The sequence below is a fragment of the Hydra viridissima genome, unplaced genomic scaffold (assembly GCF_058129835.1).
Source record: "Hydra viridissima isolate aposymbiotic clone 2 unplaced genomic scaffold, HvirCarnegie_v1 scaffold_2, whole genome shotgun sequence".
NCBI lineage: Eukaryota > Metazoa > Cnidaria > Hydrozoa > Anthoathecata > Hydridae > Hydra > Hydra viridissima.
The window spans coordinates 2,682,169-2,708,262 of NW_028324301.1; the positions used below are offsets into that span (position 1 = coordinate 2,682,169).

A 26,094-nucleotide genomic window follows, 5' to 3' on the forward strand; every position below is an offset into this window, starting at 1 on the left:
TGGTCAAAATATTAGGTGTGTTTTAAGAACTTACGTTACAAATTTGTAAGTCCATCCAAATAAACTTAATTCGCAAACAATTTAAAACATAATTTTGTCACAAATACTTATTTTTCTCTAAAAAAATGTGGACTTATGCCCTTTTTGAAAAACTTCTTACATTTTAACCCGTTATAAGTATACTTCAAAAAAAGAAAAATTTTAATTGTAAAATTATTTTTATGAAAATCACAATAAACTACCGCTTACAAAAAGAAAAATTTTTATTTGTTGAAAGTTTAAATAGATTATTAATTTTTTTTAGTTTTTTCAAAATATTTAAAATGTGACTTATATCCCTTTTGAAAAAACGGTCTTCAATTATCAAGACTGATATTGATAGCTTTAAGTCCTTGTTTTTCAAAATAGTAACAGATGACTTGGTTGATGTAAGTTTAGTAAAAATGGCGGCCAATGAAAAACCATTAGAAATGCTAAAGAAATCCAAAAAACGAAAAAGTAAGGAAAGATTGCGTGAAAGTAAAAAAAAAACAAAGACTAGCATCACATAAAACAGGACCTGAATGTAATTGTAAAAGGTTGAAATGCTTCGAAATTGTTAAAAGAGAAGATAGAATTTCTTTATTAAGTTATTTTAACTCTCTAGCCAGCAAGGATGCTCAAGATTCGTATCTGGCTAGTTTAATAACTTTAAATAATGTTTCAAGAAGAAGACCACGAAATATCGATTCAAAAGGTTATAATAGCAGTTACAAATATAAACTTTTTATTACAAATCAAGAGGTAATAACAAGTGAGAATTCGTTTGTTCATGTTTGCTTTTCTGCATTTACTTCAATCTTTGGGATAAAGAAGGGAAGATTGGAGACAATAAAAAGAAGTCTTTTAACCACAGGCAAATTATAATTTTTTATTGAATATATTAATAGTTATAAAATCTTTTTTCTTAATGCAAGTTTTCAATAACATTAATCTTATATAAAAATTACGTTTTTTCATTATATAGGTCACTCACCCCACGATCAAAGAGGAAAACACAAAAATCATTATAATAATTTTACTCCTGAACTTAAAAATAAGATATGTGATCACATTTCTTCTTTCAGAGGTCGAGAGTCTCGCTATTCTCAAAATAAAACTAGGCGACTATATCTTCCTGAAGAACTGAATATTACCAAGATGTTTAACCTGTTTAAAATCAAGTATGGAAATGAAAAATTGTCATATGAATCTTATCGCAAAATATTTAACACTAATTTTAACATTTCTTTTGGGTACCCTAGAACTGACACTTGTTCTAAATGTGATGAGTTTAAAATTAAAATCGAATCAATAAAATTTGAACTATCTCTTAATTCAGAGTGCAAAAAGCTTAAACAACAATTAGATGAGATAGAATTACAGAAAGAACAACACCACAAAGATGCCAAAACATTTTATGTTAGAAAACGAAATGCACGGTTTAAAGCATAAAGGGAACAAAGATTTGAGTCAATTGCTTTTGATTTCCAAAAAAATCTCAATTTACCAAATCTATCAACCAATGACTTTTACTACAAAAGAAAACTGGCATTTTATTCATTTAATATTCACGTGCTTTCAAGTAATGAAGTTTTTTTGTATTGTTATGATGAAACTATTGCTAGAAAAGGGGCTGATGAGGTAACGTCAATGTTATATGATTTTTTTATGAAACATTTAGACAAAGAAATTCGATCTGTAGAGCTGTTTTGTGATTCATGTGCCGGCGAAAACAAAAACTATACATTAATTCGTTTTATGGATTTCCTTATTCATGAAAAAAAAAGGTTTGACTTCATTAAAGTTATGTTTCCAGAACGCGGACATTCTTATATGGAGTGTGATAAAGATATGGGGTTAATTAATTGCAAAACACCTGCATGTATTCCATCAGATTGGATTAACACATTCAGAAATGCTTGTAAAAGACCCACTCCATTTCAAGTTGTAGAATTGATGCAAGATATGGTAAAAAATATAACTGATTTTTTAAGACCATTTTATAAGAAGAAATGTCCAATTCCAACACGTCCTCTTCGTGAAATTTGTTTTAGAGGAGACTCAACTGGCATTATATTTCATCGTGATTCGTGGAATGGGTTATTATTAAAAACAAATTAAAAAAATAATAGGAAGATTGCTATAAAAGGTGAGATCCCAATACTATATAATGCAAAACTTTGTATCTCCGAGGCAAAGTACAGAGACCTACAAGTGTTAAAAAAGTTCACATCCAATACAGAGTTTTATGATTCTCTGCCTTACAATCAAGAGCTTGTCGAGGCATTTCATGAAAATATTGACTCTGAAGATGATGAATAAATAGACGCCTTTTTTCATTTGTAGTTTGACCTTTCTTTTTCTTTTTTTGTTAATGTTTCTTGAAAGATTTTAAAAAGTTAATGTTTTTTCTTTCTCTGCATTTAAACTGAATCAATTTATAAAATTAATAATCACAAGATATTGAAATATTGATATTAAGATAAAAATTGAGAATAGACATAAATATTAGTTTTTTAGTTACATTTACCCATAAAAATTTAAAACTCATTTATTATAAGGAAAGACTCCCTGCAATAAATACCTGTTTGTACATATAGTTTTGTGAAAGAAAAGTGACATCTGTATGGGCAAAGCTTTAAACCTTAGAATTAAAAAGAAAAATTGCATTTTGTCATCAACAACAAAAAAGTATTTTTAATTCATACTGGCCCCAAGACTGTTTTAAGGTCGATACTAGGTTCCAGTGGTGAAGTCGGTTGATTAAAAAGGCTCCTGCCTGATTTTATTTACAAGCTAATATAAAATAATTAAAACATTAACTTTTCACTTGATCTAAAAACTTAAAAAGACGTTATACCGGGGAAAAAACGGCAGAGTCCAAAAAAAACTTCACTTAAAAAAGAATGTCTAAAATGAAAATTATTGCACTTAAATTGAAAGTATAACTTTAATTGCATACAAAAATGGTTATTTTTGCAATATACTTTAAAAATCCACACATTTTTCCTAAAAATTTAAAACATATACAGGCTTAAAAGGTTAAAAATGAATTATCTCAAAACGAAAAAATGTGACCCTGCCGTTTCTTCCCGTGTAGTCTTCAAATATATTACAATTTTATATATAGAAATTCACATGTAAATAGAATTTATACACATTATTCAAAACTAGCAAAATTACATATACAGTTTTAAAAACATTACATTTTAATATTACTTTCAATTCAAGCGATTTACAAACGCAATAATGTTTGAATGTAATTATCAAAACTTTGAAAATATCAAACATCGAGTTTACGGACGCAAAAAAATTAATCAAATATTTCCAGCATGTTTTCAAAGCATCAGCATATCTATATATTTTCTTAACTGCGCATTTAAAAATTAAAAAAATTAAAATATCATATCTTATTTCATAACAGACCAATAAACTATTACATTAAAGCATTTTGAGCTTCTGAAAATCGACCAGAATTAGGACGCGGCCAGATATAAGTCAGTTTACCCTAAACACTAATTTAAGAAGTTTGTCATGAGTTTTACCGGACCCAACGTATTTCTCCGCGTGGTATCCAACTTTAAAATACAATTCTTAACTGGTTGAGCTGGAATTGCTAAGAACAGAAACTAAATAAAAGTTTTTAGTCTTCCGATTCTTAGCTTTGCTACCATTTCCTTGCTTAATGCCAAGATGTCACATCTAGGTATTCGTTTAACTGATAGAAGTTAATATTACTACTGAATTAGTTTTAACTTAAAATTAAATCTTTTAAAGCTATAATTTTTAGAACTTGGCAGATATGGTGATCTTATCATAGAAGGGAAAACAAAAGCTATCTATGCACTTCCAGAGTATTTGGGTGGTCAGTATGTTATCATGAAATCACATGATCAAATTACATGTGGTGATGGAGCACGTAAGGATATCCTTACAGGTAAAGGTGCTTTAAGTAATGCAACTAATGCTGCTGTCTTTGAGTTTCTAAATACTGTTGGAATTCGAACTCACTTTCATCATTCTGTGTCTGACACAGAATGTATTGTGGAACAATGTGAAATGATTCCACTTGAAGTGGTAAGCAGAAGGTTAGTCACAGGATCTTATTTACAACGAAATCCTGGTGTTAAAGAAGGTTTCAGATTTTCTTCCCCGAAAATGGAGTACTTTTTTAAAGATGATGCAAATCATGATCCACAATGGTCAAGAGAGCAGGTTCTTGAAAATAAGCTGACAGTTGGCGGATTAACTATTGGTCAATTTGAGTTGGATGAAATTACTTTAGTAGCACAAGCTTGTTTTGAAATTTTAGAAAAAGCTTGGGCATCTAGAAATTGTGTTCTTGTAGATATGAAAGTAGAATTTGGAGTTACAGTTAAAAGCAAAGAAATAGTTTTAGCTGATGTTATTGACAATGATTCTTGGAGAATTTGGCCTGCTGGAGATAAAAGACTTATGAAAGATAAGCAAGTTTATAGAAATTTATCACTGGTAACAGCAGAAGCGATGACAGAAATAAAGAAAAATTATGCATGGGTTTTAAATGAAGTAAAATTATTTTTATCAACACCCAGTGCTAGAGTTGTTATTTTAATGGGTTCACCTGGTGATCTTCCTCATGGACAAAAAATAGAATCAACTTTGAAATCTCTTGGTGTTCCATGTGATATAAGAATTAGTTCTGCACACAAAGCTACAGAAAAAACAATTGAGATTGTCAGATATTATGAAAGTCATGGTATACCAACTGTTTTTATTGCTGTTGCTGGTCGAAGTAATGGTCTTGGTCCAGTTTTATCTGGAAATACAGCTTATCCTGTTATTAATTGCCCACCAGTTAAATGTGATAACTGGGGAGTAGAAGATATCTGGTCGTCACTTCGTTTACCATCAGGGATAGGATGTACCACAATTATTGATTCTGAAGGTGCTGCTTTAAATGCTGCTCAGATATTAGGCCTTACTGATCATTGCATTTGGAGTCGTATACGTGCTCACAGATTGAATATGGAACTTGCATTAATGAGAGCTGATAAAAATATCTTGAATTTGATTTAAAAAAGTTAGCATGTTTAAAGGAAATAGACTCTTGGTAATCTTAAACAACATTCTTAAATTTAATGATTTTTTGTTTCTTGTTTCCTCTTCAGAAAATTAAAAAGATATTTGGTATTCCAAACTTTTTTGTAACTGTAAAAAGTTTTAAAATGACAATTTTTGTGAGCATTAAAATTTTTGATGTAAATTATTATAATTATCATTATTTGTGGAATTTACATAATAACAATTTTTTTAAAATAAAAAGTTTGAAAGATATTCTTCAAGTTCCTAAAGAAACTTTTCTCTGTGATTGACAAACTTCCATCACCAGCATCATTCAGCATAAATAGTCACTAAGTTAGAAACGTCCATATTCAAACGTTATTTGAATATGTAAACAAACAATACATGTTCTAAATAATGTTTTTAAGTCTCTGACTTAGTAATTCATACACTCGACGTAGTTGTAACTAAGCCACGTTTTATATTTACGACAATTAACTTATATGCATTAAAAACATCACTGCTTCAAACTTGAATATACTTTTGAAGTAGAGTTGATATTGAATTTTTAAAAGTTTAAAATCCATTTCGGCCAAGTATTTATTGGCTTATTAATGAGCTAATAAATACAGATCTATAACTGTAATAATAAAATATATTGTAACATGAATATCGCGATCTAATAAATAAAGTTTTACGTTCTGCAAATGTTATGTTATTGAAGTCAGAACAATTTTGCCTCCTTTTATGTTTTAATTGTTGCATGTCTGAGTTGGCTTGGCTTAATTGAGGGATAGCTTTTATTATCTGGATCAAAAACGGATATTAATTTATTTCATAGATTTTGTTCAGCTTTTTAAAATTAACATCTTTTTATTATTAATAAACTCAAACAACATAATTTTGGATATGTTAAAAAAACATAGTATCCATAAAAAATTTCCTTAACTGCCCTTTTAAATTTATCACCATGCTGATTATGTGTCTTATACTCTGCAATAGTGGGCGTTAAAATATGCATAAAAAGGGTTAGATATATTTATACTAACCAGCCCTCTAAAGTGACCTCGTCACAATCAAATTGGAGTTTGAGTGACGAATTCAGTTGTTGGATGTGTTTACTATAAAGTTGTTTATAAATATAATACCATCGATTAATTTGTATTTTTTTCATTTATTTTACATTTACACAACTTAATGAAAACAATGCTACTAGTTAGAGAATTTTGCTTTTATTAAGTTAAATTCTCTAACTAGTAGCATTGTTTTCATTAAGTAAATATTCAAGTAAATTGTTAAAACAAACTTTAGCATTAAACTGTTTTAAGATTTATATTTTGTTAGATAATACTTTATTTTAAATATTTTAAAATAAAAATGCAATGCTTCCATGCTTTTTATATTTTAAAATCTTTTAAGTCTCCCTGAATTTACAGACACCACTAAATATAAGCAGGGCCGCCGAGAACCTTCAAGCCGCCCGGGACAAAACCTTTTTTGGCGCCCTTATAGATTTCGCTTCATATATATACTTAGCATAGAAGCAAAAAAGTACATTATGCCTTTTAACTTTAACTTTATTTCATTTTTTGCTAACTAACCGCAGCATAAACATTTCCTAACTTAAATAAAATTTTTGAGCTTTTTTCGAGGCAAAATTATAAATTACTCCATCATATGACAATGATTTCGCAAGATCATTTTCAATAGACAAGATCATAAGATTTGAAAGTCGCTCTTGCCCCATGGTGGCTCTGAAATGGTTTTTTATTATCTTAAGTCTACTAAAAGATCTTTCACCCTCTGCAACGGATATTGGCATTGTGTGAAAATGATTAATTTCGAAAATATTCGTAAATTGCTTTGAAAATAATATATATATATATATATATATATATATATATATATATATATATATATATATATATATATATATATATATATATATATATATATATATATTCTACTAAATCACCTTCAAATAAAATAATAGCATTGTCAACTACGCAAACTCATCAAAAAATTATAAACTCAATCTCAAAAAGCTAATGTCATAAATCAAAATTTCAATAGTTAATTATAAATCTTAAACATGAATTACCATAAATAAGTTGATCGTAAAGAGTTGAAAAATATTTACTATTACTTTCTAAATTCTGAATAGAATTATTTCTAAATTGTATTCACAGTTTATTATTTTTTCGAGGAATTAAAAATAATGATATAACGCGAGTAATATATACATTTCAATTATGGCATTTTAAGATTAAAAAAACTATTTTTATTTTACTTTGGCATCTGGCGCCCCATCGACATCTGCCGCCCGGGACAAACTGTCCCTTTGGCCCCCCCCCCCCTCCGGCGGCCCTGAATATAAGTTTAATTGCATAATATTTCGTGTATTTTTAAAAAGATTTTTTAATCATTAAAGTGTAAGCTATAAAATTATCAATCTAACATCCGTTTCACCTCTCGACAATTATTATTTAACGATTAGTTTAGACAAATTATATGGAATTTATACATTTTAGTAAATGATTTCTTGCGAAAAAATATAATATAAAATATATGTAATAAATAATGTATATAATATATATTATGTGTAATAAGATATATATAATAGAATAGACTAGAAATGTACGTAATGTAATTTATGATTAGTTTACGTAAAATAATATGTAATATTGCTATTGCAATACAAACTGAATCAGCTTTACAAGAAAAACAGAATCGCGGCAACAAATCAGACGAAAAGATACTAGAGCTTCAAGAATAAGAAAATCATTTTACATTTGTCAAGTCTGAATTAAGAAACGATTTGCTTTTTAATATTCATTTCTGTTTGATGTTTTTTTTGAATACGTTGCTTTGACTAATGAATTGTAGTTTGATCTTTTAAAAACGTTTCTGTAGCAATAAAAACTGGGACTTTTTAAAATGGTTTTTTTTTTTTTTTGCCTCTCCAATTTGTAAGAACTTCTAACAGCCTATAGATTCATAAAAGTTATTTAAGGTTAGCTTTTATGATTATATAGAATCAAAACTTAAATTACATTTGTAAATTTGGAATGTAGAAACAATCAATTGCAAATATAACTGATAGGTTATCATAGGCGTAGAACGCGCTGGGGATCGGGGGCTCGGAAATTTGTCGCTGGGGCTTTGCCCCAACCGAGAAAATTCACCGAGCTTTCAAAAATATTTCAAAAATAAAAACAATAATATACTTAAACATTAACAAATATAACAATTTAAAAACGATTATAATATTTCCGCAAATACTTATGGTGATTTTCCAAATTTTAAGCTTTCAAAAGTTTATACTATTTTTCGAATTTCAGAAATTCCACGCTTCTGATGAGTCTCAAGGGAGTTTTAGATCGGTAAAAACGTAACAAAAAGCAAATTAACAGAACAACATCTTCTAAAGAGTTATGAGTTAAACGTTCCTTTAGTATTTTTTTCTTTGATAACTTTGGCAGTATTATTTGTGTTAATTATTCAAAAGTTTTGAATTAAAAATCATTTGAATTAAAAAAATGTAAGTTTTTGAAGAAATTTTTTAATTGTTCAACAGTACATTGACTTTTAAGTAAAAAAGTTCTACGATGTTGTAGAATGAAGAAGATTAGTGAATACTTTTCAAAAAAAGAAAATCAAATTGAAACAGTTGCATTGTTTTCTGAATCTCAAAATGCTAATAACTTCCAAGGTAATACTCATGAAAGTTTATCATTTGTTCAGTTAGATGATGCAACTGATTCAATCGCTGTTGTTGAGTCGCCGTCTTTTACAGAAGAGCCTAGACCTTGTTGTTCAAGACAGTCATCTTTTCCATCAAAGAAGGGAAGAAAATTTAAACAAAGCTGGAATGAAAAACATAAATGGGTTTTACATGACCGCGAGAAAGAAAAAGATTTTTTTGTTCTACCTGCATCAAAGCTACCCAAATGAAAATGCCTTTACCTCGTAGTTCAAGAGAAAAAGATTCGTACAAAGCTTTTATTTTAAACGGATTTTCTAATTAGAAGAAAGCATTAGAAGTTTTTGGTTCTCACGAGCGGTCTGAACTCCATAGGGCGTCTGTTAGTATGATCGCCTCAGCAACACTAGAATCAACTGTTATCCAACACCTTAATCATCACCAAAATAAAAAAATGATGGATAATCGTACGGCTTTATCAAAAGTATTTACAACACTTCTTTATTTGGTAATTCCTCAATTTCGTTTATGAAATATTTTGATTAACTATCAATCATTAAATTTATTTAATGGATAACTAAATGTTTGTTCTTAATGTATTAGGGAACGCAAGGCCTAGCCATTTGTGGAAAGGTTGAAAATAATCCAAACTTTCGCATGCTACTCAAACTACGAGCAGACGATTCTCTGGAACTGAAGAAATGGTTAAGTCGTCCTGAAAAGCAAAAGTGACTCTTGCCTGAAATTGAAAACGAAATCCTACAAGACTTTGCTCATGCAACGCTTCGTAAGCTATGCCAAAGTATAAGGGAATCACAATTCTATAGGTTGATGGCCGATGAAACAACGGATATGTCCGCGAAAGAACAAGTTTCGATCTGCATTCAGCGTGTTAATGAAAAATTTAAAATTGAGGAGCTTTTTGTGGGATTTTATCAAACCGAGAACATCAAGAGCGCAACTTTGTTAAACTGTTTAATGGACGTTTTGTGTTGATTTAGCCTGTTGATTCAAAATTGTCGGGGCCAATGTTTTGACGGATCGTCTAACATGTCTGGAACTATCTATGAATTGCAGACTTTAATGAAGGGTAAAGAAGAGCGGGCAATTTACGTGCACTGCCGCGCTCATAATCTCAACTTGGTAGCACAAGATTCTGTTAAAAATCAAACAGAGATCAGGAATATTATGAATTTAGTGCAATCATTCATTGCATTTACCCGTGGATCTCCAAAACGATTGGCATATTTCAATAAGTTTCGAAATGTAGAGGATGTAGAAAGCGGAACATCACTGCGGCCACTTTGCCCAATTCGATGGATCCTTAGAAAACCGCCCATTACATCTATTACAAGTAACTATTTTGCCATTATCAACTGGTTAGAGGATTTTGAAAATCATTCTGATAATTCAGCCAAAAATAAATCAAAAGCAGCGGGTTATCTGGAGTCTTTTTGTAAGTTTGACACATTTTTCAAATTAGAAATTTTGCGCATGGTCTTCACAATAATCGAGGATGCTGATACAGCACTCTAAGGTAAATATTGTTTTATTTCATAGTGTTTTTTTATTTAATATATTATTTTAAGCAAATTATAATGTTAAACGTTTATTGAAAATCATTTTAGGCATGCAGCTTAATTTTCGCAAAGCAATACCATCAACACGCTTAAGAAAGTGTTAAAAGAAGCCCGAGGTGATACTCGCTTCAAAGTCTTATGGGATGCAGCCGTTGTAGCAGCAGAATGTAGTTTACTTGACAAACCAGAGATGCCACAGAAACGTAAAATTACATCAAAATTTACTGTAAGTGGAGTTTCATACTTTGCTGACTCCAGAGGACCATTACCGCCAGCTTTTCTATGCACCTCTGGATTGTGTTATAACGGGACTTGCGACCCGTTTTGAACCAACTGAGACCACTAAGCATTTAGCAAATGTAGAAAAACTTCTCATTGGTCAGTCCTTGGAAGTTGGATTCGTTGAGGCTTTTTACAAAGATGACTTTGAAGATTATAGAAGGCTACAACTCCATCGCGGCATATTTGTGGATTATGCAAAATTCAAGAATATTCAACTAAGTGATTTTGAATCAGTTTTAAATGAGCTTGTAGACCATGATAATGTCCTTTCTCAATTAATTCCACTGATTCCCGAGTTTGTGAAACTGGTAAAAATTTTACTATGTATGCCTGTCACCTCATGTACGTGTGAGCGCTCTTTTTCTTGTCTTCGTAGACTAAAGACTTATTTGCGTTCTACAATGTCTCAGGAGCGATTGAACCATCTCGCTATTTTAAATTGCCATCGCGATGTTGCCTACACTCTTGATCTAGATCATTTGATCGATGAGTTTATAATGCGTGCCTCCATACGCATAAACACACTTTACTTGAGAAAATAAAAATACATTTTTTTGCCCATTGAAAAAACCTTTTATTTCTTATTATAGATTTTCAACTCCTACAAAATAGTTTATGCCCCATCCGGGAAAACTAAATGTAGATTATAGTCTATTACTGGAATTATAGGCTATTACCAGAATTACAGTCTTTTACCGGAATTCTAGGCAACAATATTCTCATGAATATGAATTTGAGATTATAGTCTCCCATTATTCTTCTAAGTTCCTTTTTTTTTTCTAAGTTCTTTACTTCTAAGTTTTATCGAAATTCTATTTTAGTTTTATGGCATTATTTAAAATTATCATTTTCAAATAGCACACAACTTCAATTCTCTTTTACATCAGCCTAACACGAACTGTTGACTAAAATGGCTGACGTCAATATCGGAGCGTTAGCTCTTATTGTTGCAGTTTTAGCATTGGTTGCTAATTTTTCGATTCACAAGGTAGAAGAAGGTATAAAAGTTTTTTGTTTTATCTTATTTTTTGACAAAGTTCATTTTATGTATATTTTAACGACTGCATTGCGACTGTGTTGACAACTGTATACAGAGACCAATGTATTTTTCCGATACCCTTATATAGATAAGATTTCCTTAATGTTCTTGCATAAACCATTCATCAACAAGACAATTTTGAGATTCTCCAGTTGATAGTTGATACAGTTATCATTAGGTTACATATATTAGTCAGTTTAATCTACCCAATAGAAAATAAGAGTGTAATTTCAACTTGTGTGTTATTTGACAAAATGGTTGGCAAATTAAAAAAGTTTTGAGAACAAAATAATTATGTGGTAATAGTCAATTATTAGTTAATTCCAGCTCAATTTTTAGTGTCTCTCTGCTATTATATACTATAAAACTGGTTAGCTAAGAAAAATTTATATTTTTTTAGTGTAAAATTTTGTGAAGTCTAGTAATGAAAAACTTTCTTTAAAATACAAAAAATGTTAACATCTCAAATATGAAAAGGAGTTTACGCGCACATAAACACAATAACAGAAAATGAAATTTATAAAAAATTTTTAATCTTACTTATTCAACAAAAATCAATAAACAAATAAGAAAAGTGCAATTTAACAAAGTGCAATCAAATTTCATGCTGTGCAATCCTTAATTAGAAGTCCCAATTTGAGTGTCTCAAAATTATGTTTCTTAAAAATCAAACTTATAAAAGTTAAAGACTCTTTAAAAAGTCCTTAAAAATTGCATAATCCAGTTGAATTATCTAGATACTTTAAAAACTACCTGAGGTATTTTTGTTTCTTTTTTATTAAGTTGTATATTTATTTTGTTTTAGGACATGTTGCTGTTTACTACAGGGTAACTAATAAAAATTTTATAAAATTTTAAATTTTTTATTAAGCTGTTTTATTTGTTTAAAATTTGTCTTACCTTTTTTACTTTGGTTTCAATATTTTTCTTTAATTCTAATTTAGGGTGGTGCTTTGTTATCTTCAACAAGTGGTCCTGGTTTTCATATGATGATCCCTTTTCTTACGTCTTTTCGACCAGTTCAAGTATTTTTTTCTTTCAGGTTTTGTCTTTCAGTTTATCAATGTTTTTTCTAATCTTTTAGTATTTTTGTTAAATTTATCAATTAAATTTTGTAAAATTTTTGTTGTTTTAGACAACTTTGCAAACTGATGAAGTGAAAAATGTCCCATGTGGTACAAGGTTTAAAAATCTTATTGTGATATTTTATATTATTATTTTATAATATATATAAGGTAATTTTAATTTAATCAAGTTCTCACTTTTTAGTGGCGGTGTGGTAATATATTTTGATAGAATTGAAGTGGTTAATATTCTTAAACCTGGTGCTGGTAAATATATCTTAAATGTTACCTTGTTTCTCAAATTAAACTTAAAACTCTAACTGGACTTTAATTCAGTTCTAATTGTTTTTCATTAAATTTCTTGATTAGTTTATGAAATTGTAAAGAGCTATACAGCAGATTATGATAAAGCCTTGATATTTAACAAAGTTCATCATGAACTTAACCAGTTCTGTAGTGTTCATTCTTTGCAAGAAGTTTACATAGACCTGTTTGGTAAGTTAATTTTGCTTACTTACACTAGCTTAATATTTCTCAGCTGTTATTTATGTATTTATAAGTACATACTTAAAATTCATGCATAAATATGAATGATAAATATGGATATATGCATTCCTATGTATTGATGTATTTTTAAGATCAAATTGACGAAAACTTGAAAAGAGCACTACAAGAGGATTTAACAGTTATGGCTCCAGGACTTAATATTCAGGCAATTTTTCTTTATAGTTTAGCTAAAGTTTCAAGATATATTTCTTTTATCATTTTTAAAGATATTTTTGTTAAAATTATTGTACTTTTTTTGCTGTTAATATTTTCATTGTTCATGTGAATGCTATATGAGAAACAAGGCTTCATATAATTTTTTTTTGCATGCAAAGCTACCTTTTTTACTAAATAACTTAATGCAAATCTAACCTAACTGTTAAACATAAAATTTTTCAGTAGAGTACTTTTAAGTTTAAATCTTTAACTTTAGCATTTAATGTTATAAATTATAAGTTGTGTTATTGAATTAGAGCCCTTAAATTTATAAATTTAAGGGCTCTTATTCAATAACACATGTCTTTTGAAATACATCTGTTATGTTTGTTCTGACAAAATGTAGATAGTTGAAATTTTAAAATTTTGATATATTCAACCATTTTGATACAAGAATGTTAGTTAGGTTTTTTCTGTGTTAAAGGGACAATATATTGTTAATAGGTGTTTATAAAGAGAATAGTTTCCAGGTTTCTAAATGATATTATGTTTTTGAACATTTCTTTGCAAGATTTAGCACATGTTTTAAAGGATTAAAAATGTGTTTAAAATAGTTTCTCTAATAATTTTAAAAATATATTTATAATTTATTAGTGTTATGTGTTTAATAAAAGTATATTTATGGTTTATCAGTGTTATGTAATTAATCTTAATGGTGATATTGACACAAATAACAAATTAAATAATGCTTTTTAAAAATCTGTATTAAATAAATCACATACTTATTATCTGAACAATTTGGTTTGAATTTTTATTTTATTTACAAAAAGTACATAGTACAAATAGTTTGTACTTATTACATCATAAGTTCTGAATGTCTTAACAATTCTTTGTTAATGAAGTTTTTTTCAGTTTAGAAAAATATTCTTGGAATATTATAATTATTTGAGCATAAACTATGTTTAACATTTAAAAAAGAATAAAATTTAATTTCAGGCTGTTCGTGTTACCAAACCAAAGATTCCTGAGCAAATTCGGAAGAATTATGAATTAATGTTAGTTTGAATTAGTTATTGAGAAAACCTTGGTTATAAAATATCTTTTAAATAAGTCATTCACTGGAGAGATTAATCAAGAATATGTTTATGTAATATATACTTCTTGAGTGTTCACACCAAAACTATAAAAAAGATCAATTTTTTTTTTAAGGGAGGCAGAGAAAACTAAATTACTTATTACCATTCAGCATCAGAAAGTTGTTGAGAAAGAAGCAGAAACTGAAAGAAAGCTGGCTATAATTGGTAAGTTCTTTTCTCAAAGGCTTCTTTTTGTAACAAAAGTTAAAACTAAAGTGTATATTTGATTAAATAAAGAGGTTTCATTTCAATACTTATGTATTTTATATAAAGTAAATTTCATATCAAGATAATTTTCAATGATTCAACCTCTATGTTCTGTGTATAATCAACCTTTCTACTAAAATATTAGCACCATAGGAAGACAAGAATAGAGAATATGGAAAGTCTGTCAGGATTTTTTTTTTCAAACTCATTTCACCTACAATTGTCAAATTCTTTCCCTTTTTTGAAACATAAAGTGTTTTTACTTGTCTACCATTAACATGTCACCTTTTATGAACACCAGGGTGTCAAAGATTGTTTTTTTTGTTTTGTTTGTTAAAATGAAAAATCTCAAAATGTGCTGCAGATACAACATGAAGCAGTTTTACTATGTAATGCTTAGAAATAAAGTAAAAAAAAGATTAATTAACCCTCAGAAATCCACATTATCTCATAATGGTTTTAAAATTATTTCCTTTAGCATACATACAAATGATGTGTCAATAATTTAATATCAAATATTGTTTTTAAGTTTTTTTGACCTTTAAGTGCTTATTTAGTTTGTTTCACAGGTGACCCACTGGGTTTTGTAGGATTGTAAATAATATATTTTTATGCAAATAAAAAAGCAAAGCGAAATGTTTAGAAAATTTAATTTAACAAACACAAAAGTTTCTAAAAAAATTTATTAGCTCTGTATAACAAAGATGCGCTTTACATTTTTCATGTTGTTTTTCTTTATGCTACACTGCTTGCAATGCTGGAAAATTTCCACTTTTAGTAGAAATTGGAAAAAACAATCATTTCTAACCTCTGATTCTGACATAAGTCTTTGGGCAGATTTTTTCTTTTTTTAGATGGGCTTGCAGTTGAACCCTCTATGGGTGGTCTTCCACGTTTCTTTGTGGGTGCATTTAACTGAATTAGCAATTATGTTAAATTAGACTGGAAATTGCATTTATTCAACACATCTTTTTTAGGCATTCCTAAAAGCCCACATGCCTGAAAGCCCACATGCCTGACAATAAGAGAGCCAATTATTCACTAGCATTATCCAAATGGTCTGCTAAAATATGTACAAATACCACTGTTTTTATGAAGTAATTATGAAGATCTTACACCTCCCATACTTTCATTGTGTAACCTTAGAACTGCAGGCTGCTAGACTTGAGCATAGGCTGACTTAGCTTTTCATATTTGTTGACTGTATTCCTTCCACTCAAGGATAAATTCCATTCACAAACTGTTTAAGCTTCCTGAACTTTCCCTTTCCCAGGATCATCATCTCATCAATACTGTTATTTTCTTGATGCATAACTGTTAAACAGTAACCCCTAAAAAATACTAGCCGTGGTCTTACTTTCCAAAGTTCCTCAATCTTTTCTTCATCGAAAACCAGATTGTTATTTATGAAATGTAGAACTGAAAGGAGCCCCTGAAACCTATTTCGACTATATTTTTCTTAGACTTATCTACACTGTATAGATTTGTATTTTTTACTAGTTCTAGCATGTTGTTGGTTTCTTGAAATAATGTATTAAGGATTGAACTTCATAGTTTTTAGGAAGCTCTAAATTTTTACCCTTGAAAACTGAGTCTGGTGGATTGAACTGGACTTTTGTCCAATCATACACCTTCTTTTTCTTTTTCTTAGTAGAGACAGCAGATGTAGATGGCACCAGATCTTCATCATTTTCATCAAAAGAAGAATTCAGTTCTTGATTCCTATTTCTTAGGGTCTGATTCATAATCCTCATCATCTGTAGAACCATTATCCAAATCACTATCATTGAAATCAATTACTTCTAAAATATACAACCCTTGCTGTGTATTGATTTTCTCTTAGGGTGGAACTGACATTCTTCTGCAAAGAATAAATAAATAAATAATAAAATATAAAAAAACATATTACAGATTATTAATAAGCTTAAATAATTATATAGAATAAAAGCCTTAATCAGAATCATTTAAATGTCATTTTATGAGCATCTAACTATTTCATTGAGAGGGATTTTTTATAACAATGATAATTATTATTGAAAACAATCTTAAACTTCATATGATTTTATCCCTAAAGCTCAATGGGTCCCTGAACATTTTTAAAAGTGTTATATATACATAATAAATATGAAATCAAATCTCATACAAACTCGTTAAGTGCATCATTTACATATTATTACTAAGTATTATGTGTCTTACCTCGTATAAAGCAGTTATTATAAGTCAAATCTGTTGTGGTTTGATAATTCAATCATGCATGTGAGTGGCCATATGTAAATAAGATTTTACTTAGTAACTAAAAAAATTCATTGTAATTTTTAATTCTCCTGAGTCCCACTGATGTAACACTGGAAAAAAATTTAAACATGAAATAGACTTTTCTTAAACAGATTCTTCTGTGATGGATCACAGGTGACCCAGTGGGCCTCAGAGGGTTAAAATAAAAAAATAATTAAAATAAAAAAAGTAGTTAAAATTTAAAAAATAGTTAATTAAAATAAAAAAATTAATTAGTTGAAATTAAAAAATAATGCTTAGAAAATATTTGTTAGTAATGTGAAGCAAATTTTAATGTTTGGCAATTTTTTTCTATTCTGAGTTTACAAACCCTTCATTTTGAACCCTTGATATCTTGATATCAAGATACATTTTGATATCTTATGTTTTTGAAGTTAATCATTTGATAGTTAATCATTTGATAGTGAAATCAGTTTAAAAATAAAGAAAATGAGTTCTGAAAAATGTTTGTTTTTTTTTTTTGTTTTTTTTTTTTCATTTAATCTGCTTCTTATTTTAAATATTTACTTAAAGATTTAAGCAACTGAATTACATTTTACAAATATATTATACTTTCACAATTATAGTGCTTATTTGTAGATTTTTTACATATTGGTATAGACTTAAATAACAGGTAGATAAATTGATTATTTAGAGGCAGAGAAATCTTCTCAAGTAGCCCAAATCACCTATAATCAAAAGATTATGGAGAAGGAGAGTCAGAAAAAGATATCAGAAATTGAAGGTTTGCTAATTTATCTTTCTCGAATCTAAGACATTTATCATATCTCTCTTGTATCAACAAGAAAGATCTAATGAAACAACAAGGCGTTTATCAAATCTCTTTTATATCAACAAGTTGTATTCATTAAGTTTTTTTTGTATCAGCAAGACATATCCATCAAATCTCTCATGCATCGTTAAGACATTCATCAAGCTTATGGCAGGTTTTAAAGAGATTTGCATCAAACCTTTCTTACATCAGCAAGACAAGTATCTCAGCTTTTTCTTGTGTCAATAAAACGTTTGCATTTTGTAACATTTTATTTATTGACTACTTTCTACTTGAAAATAACGAGAGAAAAAAAATATCACAAAAAATAAAAATTATAAACGTTTCTGATTCTAGATAAATGATCAGTATAAATAGCATATGTTAAAAGAAATCTTAAATAATTAAAATACAATCAGCTAGTTTCTACACAATTCAAAATTTAAATATTCTGATCGATTGTTCTGAAGGAATTTGTATGTTCTATGAAAACGATTATGCGTGTATATTAGTGGCCTTCATTCACTTTTACTTTTCTATATATCACGGAGATTTTTTCAGATTCAACTCATTTGGCAAAAGAAAAAGCGGTCGCCGATGCTGAATTTTATAAGCAAGTTAAGATAATCGAGTCAAACAAGGTAACTCTTACTTTTTAAAGTCAAATGATGTTATCGTTTGAAATGCTTTTTCAATTCATCAAAGAAAAAAGTTATTGATAAAAGTTTTCTTTAATTTAATTAAGATGAAATTGACGCCTGAGTTTCTGGAGTACACTCGAATACAAGCCATGGCACAGAATAATAAAGTATACTACGGGAACAGTATTCCTAACATGTTCCTTGATACTGAAATGTTTTCCAGAAAAACAGAACAAAAATAGTAGAGAAAAAGGATAGTTAGCGTTTTTTAAAATTTATAAAATCACATCTTAAAGACCTCGAGTGGTATTTTCCGAGTTTAAATATACAAGAAGGAAAAGTAAAGAAGAACAACTGATGTTATTGTTATATCGCACAGTTTTTTAATTTTATTACTTTTATGTCTTTTATTACTTTTATGTTCTTTTGCAAAGATTCATTCTGGTGTGTTTATTAACAGAATCCTTACAAAAAGAACTTGTAAAATTGCGCAGTTTGACGTTAAAGGATCATTTAATTGACGGTTTTGTCGAAAGCTCTCGATATATAAAAACGTCAAATTTTTCAAACGACATTCTAAGAAATTTTTACCTATCATTTGTTCAGCTGAAGCGCAGATGCAAACTTTTCATTGAAAACGCATTAGTGTTATTCATTTTTCATTAGAAAGAAAATATCAATTTCTATTGGTTGTTTAATTTTTCTCACCGGGATACCTTGTAATCCCCGGGAAGCTTCTGAAAATTTTCATTTAACACGCCTTTAATATAAATACATCAAGATTATGAAAAAAAAGAAAAGTCGCACACAATGTGAGTTTAGGCAGCTTGTAAAATTTTTTATCGGAAGGAAGATTTTTAACTTGCTGATGTTGCGATTGGTTTAAATGTTCTCAAGAATCAACTTCTAAAAACATCTTGTTGCTGATTTTTAGGCCAATCATTAAATAGTAATAACATTAAAAAACACTTTTAGGCCCAACATCTAGAGGTTTGACATCTTTAAAAGCATAACGGTTGCTAGATTGAAATATCTTTATATGAAAAAGTGAAAGGAAGAGATTTCCATCAAAATTAAAAATATTTATATTACAAAATATGTTTACATACTCTTTAGACAAAAGTTACAAAGCAAAACAATAATTTGTGAAAACATTGACAGCACTCTGAAGTTCGGCGATAATTCCAAACTACTACTACTTTAAACAACGATCTGCCAATTTCCGGTGTATTTTTTGCACGTGCATTAAGGAATAGGATTTTCGAGTTTAATTAATAACTGATCTGTTGATAAATTTAGCATGTCTGTGCTTAGTATATCTTCTTCGTCTCCGCTATTACTAGAAATACATTCGGAGCTACTTCTTTTATTTTTTGAGGAGTTATTGCAATCATATTCCTCTAATATATCTTTTAAGTCTTTTATGTAAAGCGCAGCACAGCGCAAAATTTCCACTTTAGAAAGTTTTTTCTTATCCGGCAAGAAAGGAACCCTCTGCCTTAGCTCATCGAAACCGTCATTGACTTGTTTTACACGATTTCTTTCCCGTTCGTTTCTCCGTGCCACTGCAGCTGGATCCATATTTGCTACAACACTGTGGCTGGAGCGTCTTCTTCTAAATTTCCCACCACCGTTTCCCATGTTCCAAGGATGGCAAACGACTGTAGAGGCATATCCATTAATTTGTTCATACTTTGTAAATAGCTGGTTATTGATTACCATGTGTTCGTTTAATAACGGCCTTGGAAATAAAAGTTGCATGGTGGTGCTCTGTCTTGTTAAAGTGGTTGAGTTGTTCAGACGCTGATCAAATGATAACTCCTCCTGATCAAAATACTTACACTTCTTTTTAAATCCTATACTTAAAAAAAAGGAAACAAAATTTTATCCAACTCCTTCTTTGTTTTCATCTTGAAACGTAATAATTAGTATTTGCTTTTTTTAATGATGGACCGGGGGAGGGGGTAAAAAATCAAAGATTTTTAAATGTAGTTTGTTATTGAAAATCAAAAGCGTTATTTATTTAAATTCTGTTTGCAGGCATAAAATATTTTTTTTATTGGTTTTAAAAATTTTTCAAAATATTTTTTTCTTTAATTAAAAAAATATATATATCCTAAAGTCACACCTCCTCCCCCCTAAATATCTTTAAAATTGAATTAAGATATTGATTTAATTAGGGAAGAAATGTAATCTAAATCGCAGCCATCACATTAATTTCTGATTAAAAAAATGTGGTGTACTATTTTATAAACATTATATATATATATAACGTTTAAATTAATTGGAGTGCTTCTCAGTGTAACAACGTAACAACGAAGCATCAGATAGTTATTCTCTGAAACTTATTCAACATATGATCTTAATCTATCAAAAAACTGAATGATTATTTATTAGATTCATTTGACTCGAGTAGAATATTTATACAAACTTTTTTTAATAATCCGCTAATTTGTAGAATACTTAAAAACGAAATAAATAAATAAATAAAATAATAAACAGTATCGAAATAAAATCAAGTCAATAAAAAACATGTAAACTTCAATTCTTACTCAAACCGCTGGTGTTTTCCTCGTTTTTTTCAAAAGAAAAAGTTGCCTTAAGAGAGAAGAATACCGGTAGGGTTTTTAAAAAGTTGATTGCGAAAAAAAAAAAAAAAAAAAGGTTAAACAAAGATTACGTCTGCTTTATAAAAGGATTGTATTTTATTTACATCGAACTTGTGTGTCATGTTTATTTGATTGCAAAAAAACTCAAATACTCTTTTAATATTGAACAGAATTGAAGATAGAAGAACAGAGAAGCAAAAAAAGAAAAGAAAAGAAAAAAAAAAGTAAATAGGTAAAATGAAGTTAAAATGAAAGCATCCCCATTATTAAGAACGTAAAATGAAGCCATCATTAAGAAAACAACAGTCGCCATGCTAAAATATATCATTCTCTGTCGTAAAACGGTTACCCTATAACTAAACTGTAATCGGCCATTATAATTACACCAAGTACTACCTTAGGTTACGTTCACCTAAAGACCGTACATTTTTTCAAACATAAATCATGCATTTAAAACTAAAGTAACCACGCAATTGTAATACTCGTAAAAAGCTCATGCGAGAAACTTTTGAGTTAGACGGGGTAGTTTGACGATGGAAATCTCGTGGCGTCCATTTTTAGAGGTGAAACAAGCTAACAACAAACTTAGTGCGCATAATTATTCAGCGTTTCTAAAAAAAAAAAACCTTGCGCATGTTGACATTTTGATGGCAGTTAAGAGTTGAAATTCTATGAAAAACACAAAACGCAAAAAAGTATAAGAATTAAGACAAATGAAAGAATGTTTTCGTGGGTGGCGAAGATGAATTTTGGTTGTTAAACGAAAGATTTAAGAACTGTTAAAGATGGCCATAGGGGAAAAAATAGGTGTTTTTGGAATTTTTTGAAATTTAAAATAGTATATATGGGAACTTTGTTCGATTTGTTTGTTCGTAAAGTAGTTTCATTATCCCGACCAAAATGAACGGAAAATTGAAAGCAGCATTTTTGATGTTAAGTTAATGAGGTTAAAAAGAGGTAAAAGAGATTATATTTTTCGAATTCGACCATTTACGATCATATGGAACGTCTTGGCTTTATTTCAAAACTTGACATATGAGTACCACAAGTTCTTACAGAATAGAATTAGCTTAGTCGCATTAACAACTTTGATTTACTTTCTCAAAAGTAAAGAAAATGATCCATTTTTGAAGCGAATGAGTTTTTTATACTGACTGCTATTTACTGCTACTAGTTAAAAAGTTGAACAAGTGCAAACCACTTCAAAGGCCGATATTTGCCAAAAAAAAAGTTGATCTGTTTGGTGGGATTTCAAGGGGATTGTTTTTTTTGAGCTCTTACCGAACAATATCACGATTAATCCTGAAATGTACTGTGATCAACTGAGCAAATTGAATGATTCACTCAAACAGAAAAGGCCAGAATTGATCAATAGAAAAAGTATAGTGTCCCACCACGATAATGTGAGACGTCATACAAGTTTTGTAACTTGCCAAAAGCATTTACAGCTTAAATGGGATGTAATATTACACCCACCATATTCTTCAGTTTTGACACCTTCGGGTCTCTACAAATTTGGAAAGGCCTTGGGAAGACCTTCACTTCAAATAGGACGTAAAATATCATTTGAACCAGTTTTTTGCCAGTTTCTTTTTTTCATGAGCATGGAATCATTCTCCTGCCCAATAGATGGCCAAAAACTTTGGACCAAATTGGAGAATATGTAATTTGATAAAATGCTTATTGGGAAGAACAACCGGCGATCGAAACTCTCAAAAGTCTATCTTTCATCAAGATAACTCTTTGAGAGACAACTTAGAGCTTCTATGTTCTAAGTATGACAGTTTTGAGCTTAAAAAACGAGCTTCTATGTCATCATTTTTAAACTTGAATAACAAATCAAACAAAAAAAAGTTTTAGAATTTTCTATAATTTTTATACTATAAAAAAAAATTCATTTTAATACCGGCTCTGAAACAATCCTAAAATGATCTCGTACGTTTGAATGCTAAATGAAACTTGTAAAGAGACTCGAATTGCATTATCAAGATTAGCCAGACTTACAAACTAAAATATTAATCTCGCTACTTTATTTCTACAAAAAGGTTAAGTTTTAATGATTTTTGATTTTTTAGTTTTCTTTTAATAATTAATCTCTAACATCCAAACTCCTAATTTTGCTAAATATAGAATAATTTTTTTAATTGAAGTTTCAACACCAACATCCTAAACTGCTTTCCGGCAGTTTAGGATGTTGGTGTGTCCATCAGATTTGCCAATCTGGATAATGGCTTGTTCACGAGTCTCAATTAGTGATTTCACCAGAATTTATCGTTGCTCTGTTGCTCCAGAGTCCTATGACAGAGCAAGTGCCATAAATGGGTCATCTTCATTTTCATGACAACATTTTCTTATTTGGTTTACTAGTTTTAAAAGTTGTTAGATAGAGGAAAAAGTCGGGTTAATTTTTGGGAGGATTGAAAGAAAGGAGTTGTTAAGTCAAGTTAAGCTACACTTTGGATATTTACATAGTCAAAAACAATCAAATGAACCCTATTCAAACTATTTTTAATGACTGCGTAGTTGCACTTTAAAATAAAATTGAGAAGATTAAAAAGCTTTTAGTATAAGCATCTTAACACAACAATAAATTCATAAAATTTTGTGTCGCTTACTGACGAGATTTCATCGGTGACGAGATTTCACCGGTTTTTGAAAACGTCATTGACTACAGTCGATAATTACAACCTTTCACCAATCTGTTATAAAACAATATTAATTTTCTTAAAAGGAATTCAAAGGTTTTTGGAATAAATCATAGTTTAAATTATTTGTTCTCATCTCTGCTGTGTATCTTTATTCCTTTAACAAATAAACTCCGAGGCTACTCTCATTTTAAAACATTCCAAGCCTCTCGCTGCTTCTTATTTAAATCATAACTTTATTAGCATAGTCTCGTTTGCAGTTTAATAACGTGAGATGAGACCAAGTCTCATTTGGTCTCTCTTTTACTTTTTTTTTTTTTTAAATTGAATGATATTTCATTAATTTAAATGTATAAAAAGATGATGAATTAAAAAATATATCAATAAAATCATTTTTAGAATTATGTCACGTATCAAAAAGAATTGAACAAGTTTACAAAGAAATTTGGCCGTTGATTTTGTTAATCAAGGAAAAACTTAAAAAGAGCAAAAAAAACTTCAAAAGTGCAAAATTTAACCCTTCATTGTTTCAAGTATAATGACAATTTCACTGGTACAAATACTAATATGCCTGGAAAAAAAAAAATTAACATTCCAGAATTAAACTGTATGGTTTAGGTTGCTATGTTAAAGCAAGCAATTGATAAAATAACTTTTAATGATAACATTATGAACGCCTCAATGAACACAGAATCTCAAAACTGTTGCCAGAAAATTAAAATTAGAAAATAATTTTTATCTTCCAGCAAGACAATGTTCCTAACCATACAGCAAACATGAAAAGGGTTATTTGAAAAGGATGTAGAAGTGATGGAATGGTACAGACGCCAGACTTAAATTCCATTGAGCGTAAATGGGCAAAATTTAAACAAAGTTTCTAATATAGTGTGATATTAAAAGTGAAAACACTGCAAATAAAATTGTTGAAATATTATATAAGTCTTTATAAATTTAACAACTTTTCTCAAGAAAAATAATATGAACATTATATATTTGCGTTTAATAACGTGAGATGAACATTATATATATTAATAGCTATGTATATAAAAAATTTGTGATACTTGGTATTCACTTTTTATAAATTTTGTTATTTGTTTATTAAAAATTGAAAAGTTTATTTTTGTTAAAAAAAAAAAAATATCTCGGACAAAGTTTTTTTCAATTTAAAAAACGTTTTTTATCACTTTAACTGATAGGATCTCACCCAGTATCAGGCGATACGAAATGTAAAATCCCTGCCATCCTCTGCGTACTCTTTCTCTACTTCTTTCGTCTGCCGGCACACTTGATTAGTCTTCCATTGAACACAGTTCATCGGATAGATAATAAAAATTCGTTAAAAAAACATTTTACATTAAGAGTTTACACATTTCTTAAATTGAGGGTCCATGATTGTATCAAATAAAGTTAGTTTGTGTAAATAATTTAGTATTTTATAGTGTGTTGTCCTTAGCAAATTATTCTAGGGGAGGAGAATCTTAGTACCCTAAAGCATTTCTTATAGTGGGAAAAGGTCACCTGTAGGCTAGAAAAGAACTTATCATGATGGTAATTCGGTATAGATGTAGAGAGGAGAGGATTTAGGTTTCAGTGCATGGGAGGAAGGAAATATGATTTCTGGGACGCGCCACCAAATTTTAAGAAGCTAATTTTATGAGGGTTGAATAAAAACATTATCTCATTTATGTTTTTTCAAACAATTGAAATTTAACTAACTTAATCAACTCAGTGAAACAACCAGCTGTAGTGATAGGGGGAAAAGGGTTGGGGGTAGGGGAAAGGTGCTTATGATGGCATACTTAATTTAATTCTTCACTGGCTTATTACCAAAAAATTTATAAAATCATTTTTAACATGGGGATATTTCTTCTAACATGGAGAATAATTATTATCCTCAGGGTTTTTAAGTGTTAAACTTTATTATAAGTTATTACTATGACAAAAAAAAAAAAAAAACAAGTCTGCCATCATAGGTAAATTACTGCAACTTTTAGCACGCTTTAAATAAACTAGAAAAACAATTATTTTTGTTTTTGTTAAGTGTAACATGTAAACAGTTTTTTAAAATTAGATATGTAAAAATAAATTTATAACCTTTAAGCATAATTTGTATATAAATGGTTTTTTTCTTCTATCTATGCCTGTACATAAACAATGACACCAAGATGCCTGCCTTTATCAGTTCAAACATGTTGCATCAGATTTAAATCAACTTCGTTGTTACTTAGATTATTCTACTCACTGCAGCATATTTCTTCAACTATCATCTTTCTTCTAACCTTTCTAACCATTTTTCTTCTACCTTGTCATCTCTTTCTTTTGCTTTGTCTTTTTATTCTTGGGTACATTTCAAGCAACAAACAGATTTCCAGCGAT

General features: G+C 29.2%; 3 protein-coding genes, 1 long non-coding RNA gene and 2 pseudogenes across 6 annotated transcripts; 5 read left to right on the plus strand and 1 right to left on the minus strand.

Annotated features, from left to right (window-relative positions):
- The first annotated feature begins 381 nt into the window (after positions 1–381).
- On the plus strand, positions 382–2,424 carry LOC149891547 (uncharacterized; annotated as a pseudogene). Its single transcript, XR_016450273.1, has 2 exons — positions 382–895; positions 1,007–2,424. The product of XR_016450273.1 is annotated as an uncharacterized LOC149891547 (transcript).
- A 1,097-nt stretch (positions 2,425–3,521) lies between these two features.
- On the plus strand, positions 3,522–5,358 carry LOC149891548 (multifunctional protein ADE2-like). Of its 2 annotated transcripts, none has more exons than XM_090080454.1 (2): positions 3,522–3,727; positions 3,812–5,358. In XM_090080454.1, exons 1-2 carry the CDS (start codon positions 3,715–3,717, stop codon positions 5,077–5,079), a joined length of 1,281 nt encoding a protein of 426 aa, XP_089936580.1. In that variant the 5' UTR covers positions 3,522–3,714; the 3' UTR covers positions 5,080–5,358. The 2 variants fall into 2 exon arrangements, with proteins under 2 accessions (XP_089936580.1, XP_089936581.1); XM_090080455.1 differs by having other exon boundaries at positions 3,604–3,727; positions 3,799–5,358.
- A 3,719-nt stretch (positions 5,359–9,077) lies between these two features.
- LOC145188184 (uncharacterized) lies at positions 9,078–9,556 on the plus strand. The gene is made up of 2 exons (XR_016450274.1): positions 9,078–9,275; positions 9,371–9,556. It is a non-coding gene; the product is annotated as an uncharacterized LOC145188184 (long non-coding RNA).
- A 193-nt stretch (positions 9,557–9,749) lies between these two features.
- On the plus strand, positions 9,750–11,171 carry LOC145186024 (zinc finger MYM-type protein 1-like; annotated as a pseudogene).
- Positions 11,172–11,364: 193 nt separating this feature from the next.
- LOC145183921 (erlin-2-like) lies at positions 11,365–19,150 on the plus strand. The gene is made up of 12 exons (XM_090080462.1): positions 11,365–11,627; positions 12,474–12,496; positions 12,613–12,693; positions 12,804–12,850; positions 12,938–12,999; positions 13,102–13,227; positions 13,371–13,444; positions 14,431–14,489; positions 14,644–14,735; positions 17,707–17,796; positions 18,385–18,464; positions 18,569–19,150. Exons 1-12 carry the CDS (start codon positions 11,540–11,542, stop codon positions 18,704–18,706), a joined length of 960 nt encoding a protein of 319 aa, XP_089936588.1. The 5' UTR covers positions 11,365–11,539; the 3' UTR covers positions 18,707–19,150.
- Positions 19,151–19,531: 381 nt separating this feature from the next.
- LOC145183968 (protein lin-32-like) lies at positions 19,532–21,620 on the minus strand. The gene has a single exon (XM_080059490.2). It carries the CDS (start codon positions 20,223–20,225, stop codon positions 19,710–19,712), a length of 516 nt encoding a protein of 171 aa, XP_079915616.2. The 5' UTR covers positions 20,226–21,620; the 3' UTR covers positions 19,532–19,709.
- Positions 21,621–26,094: the final 4,474 nt, after the last annotated feature.

Excerpts from the sequence above, each read along its gene's own strand:
- LOC145183968 (XM_080059490.2), bottom strand. The coding sequence starts at position 20,225 with ATGCAACTTTTATTTCCAAGGCCGTTATTAAACGAACACATGGTAATC.
- LOC145183921 (XM_090080462.1), top strand. The coding sequence starts at position 11,540 with ATGGCTGACGTCAATATCGGAGCGTTAGCTCTTATTGTTGCAGTTTTA. Across the intron at positions 17,797-18,384 it reads AAAGATATCAGAAATTGAAG|ATTCAACTCATTTGGCAAAA; the intron begins GTTTGCTAATTT and ends AGATTTTTTCAG. Across the intron at positions 18,465-18,568 it reads AGATAATCGAGTCAAACAAG|ATGAAATTGACGCCTGAGTT; the intron begins GTAACTCTTACT and ends AATTTAATTAAG.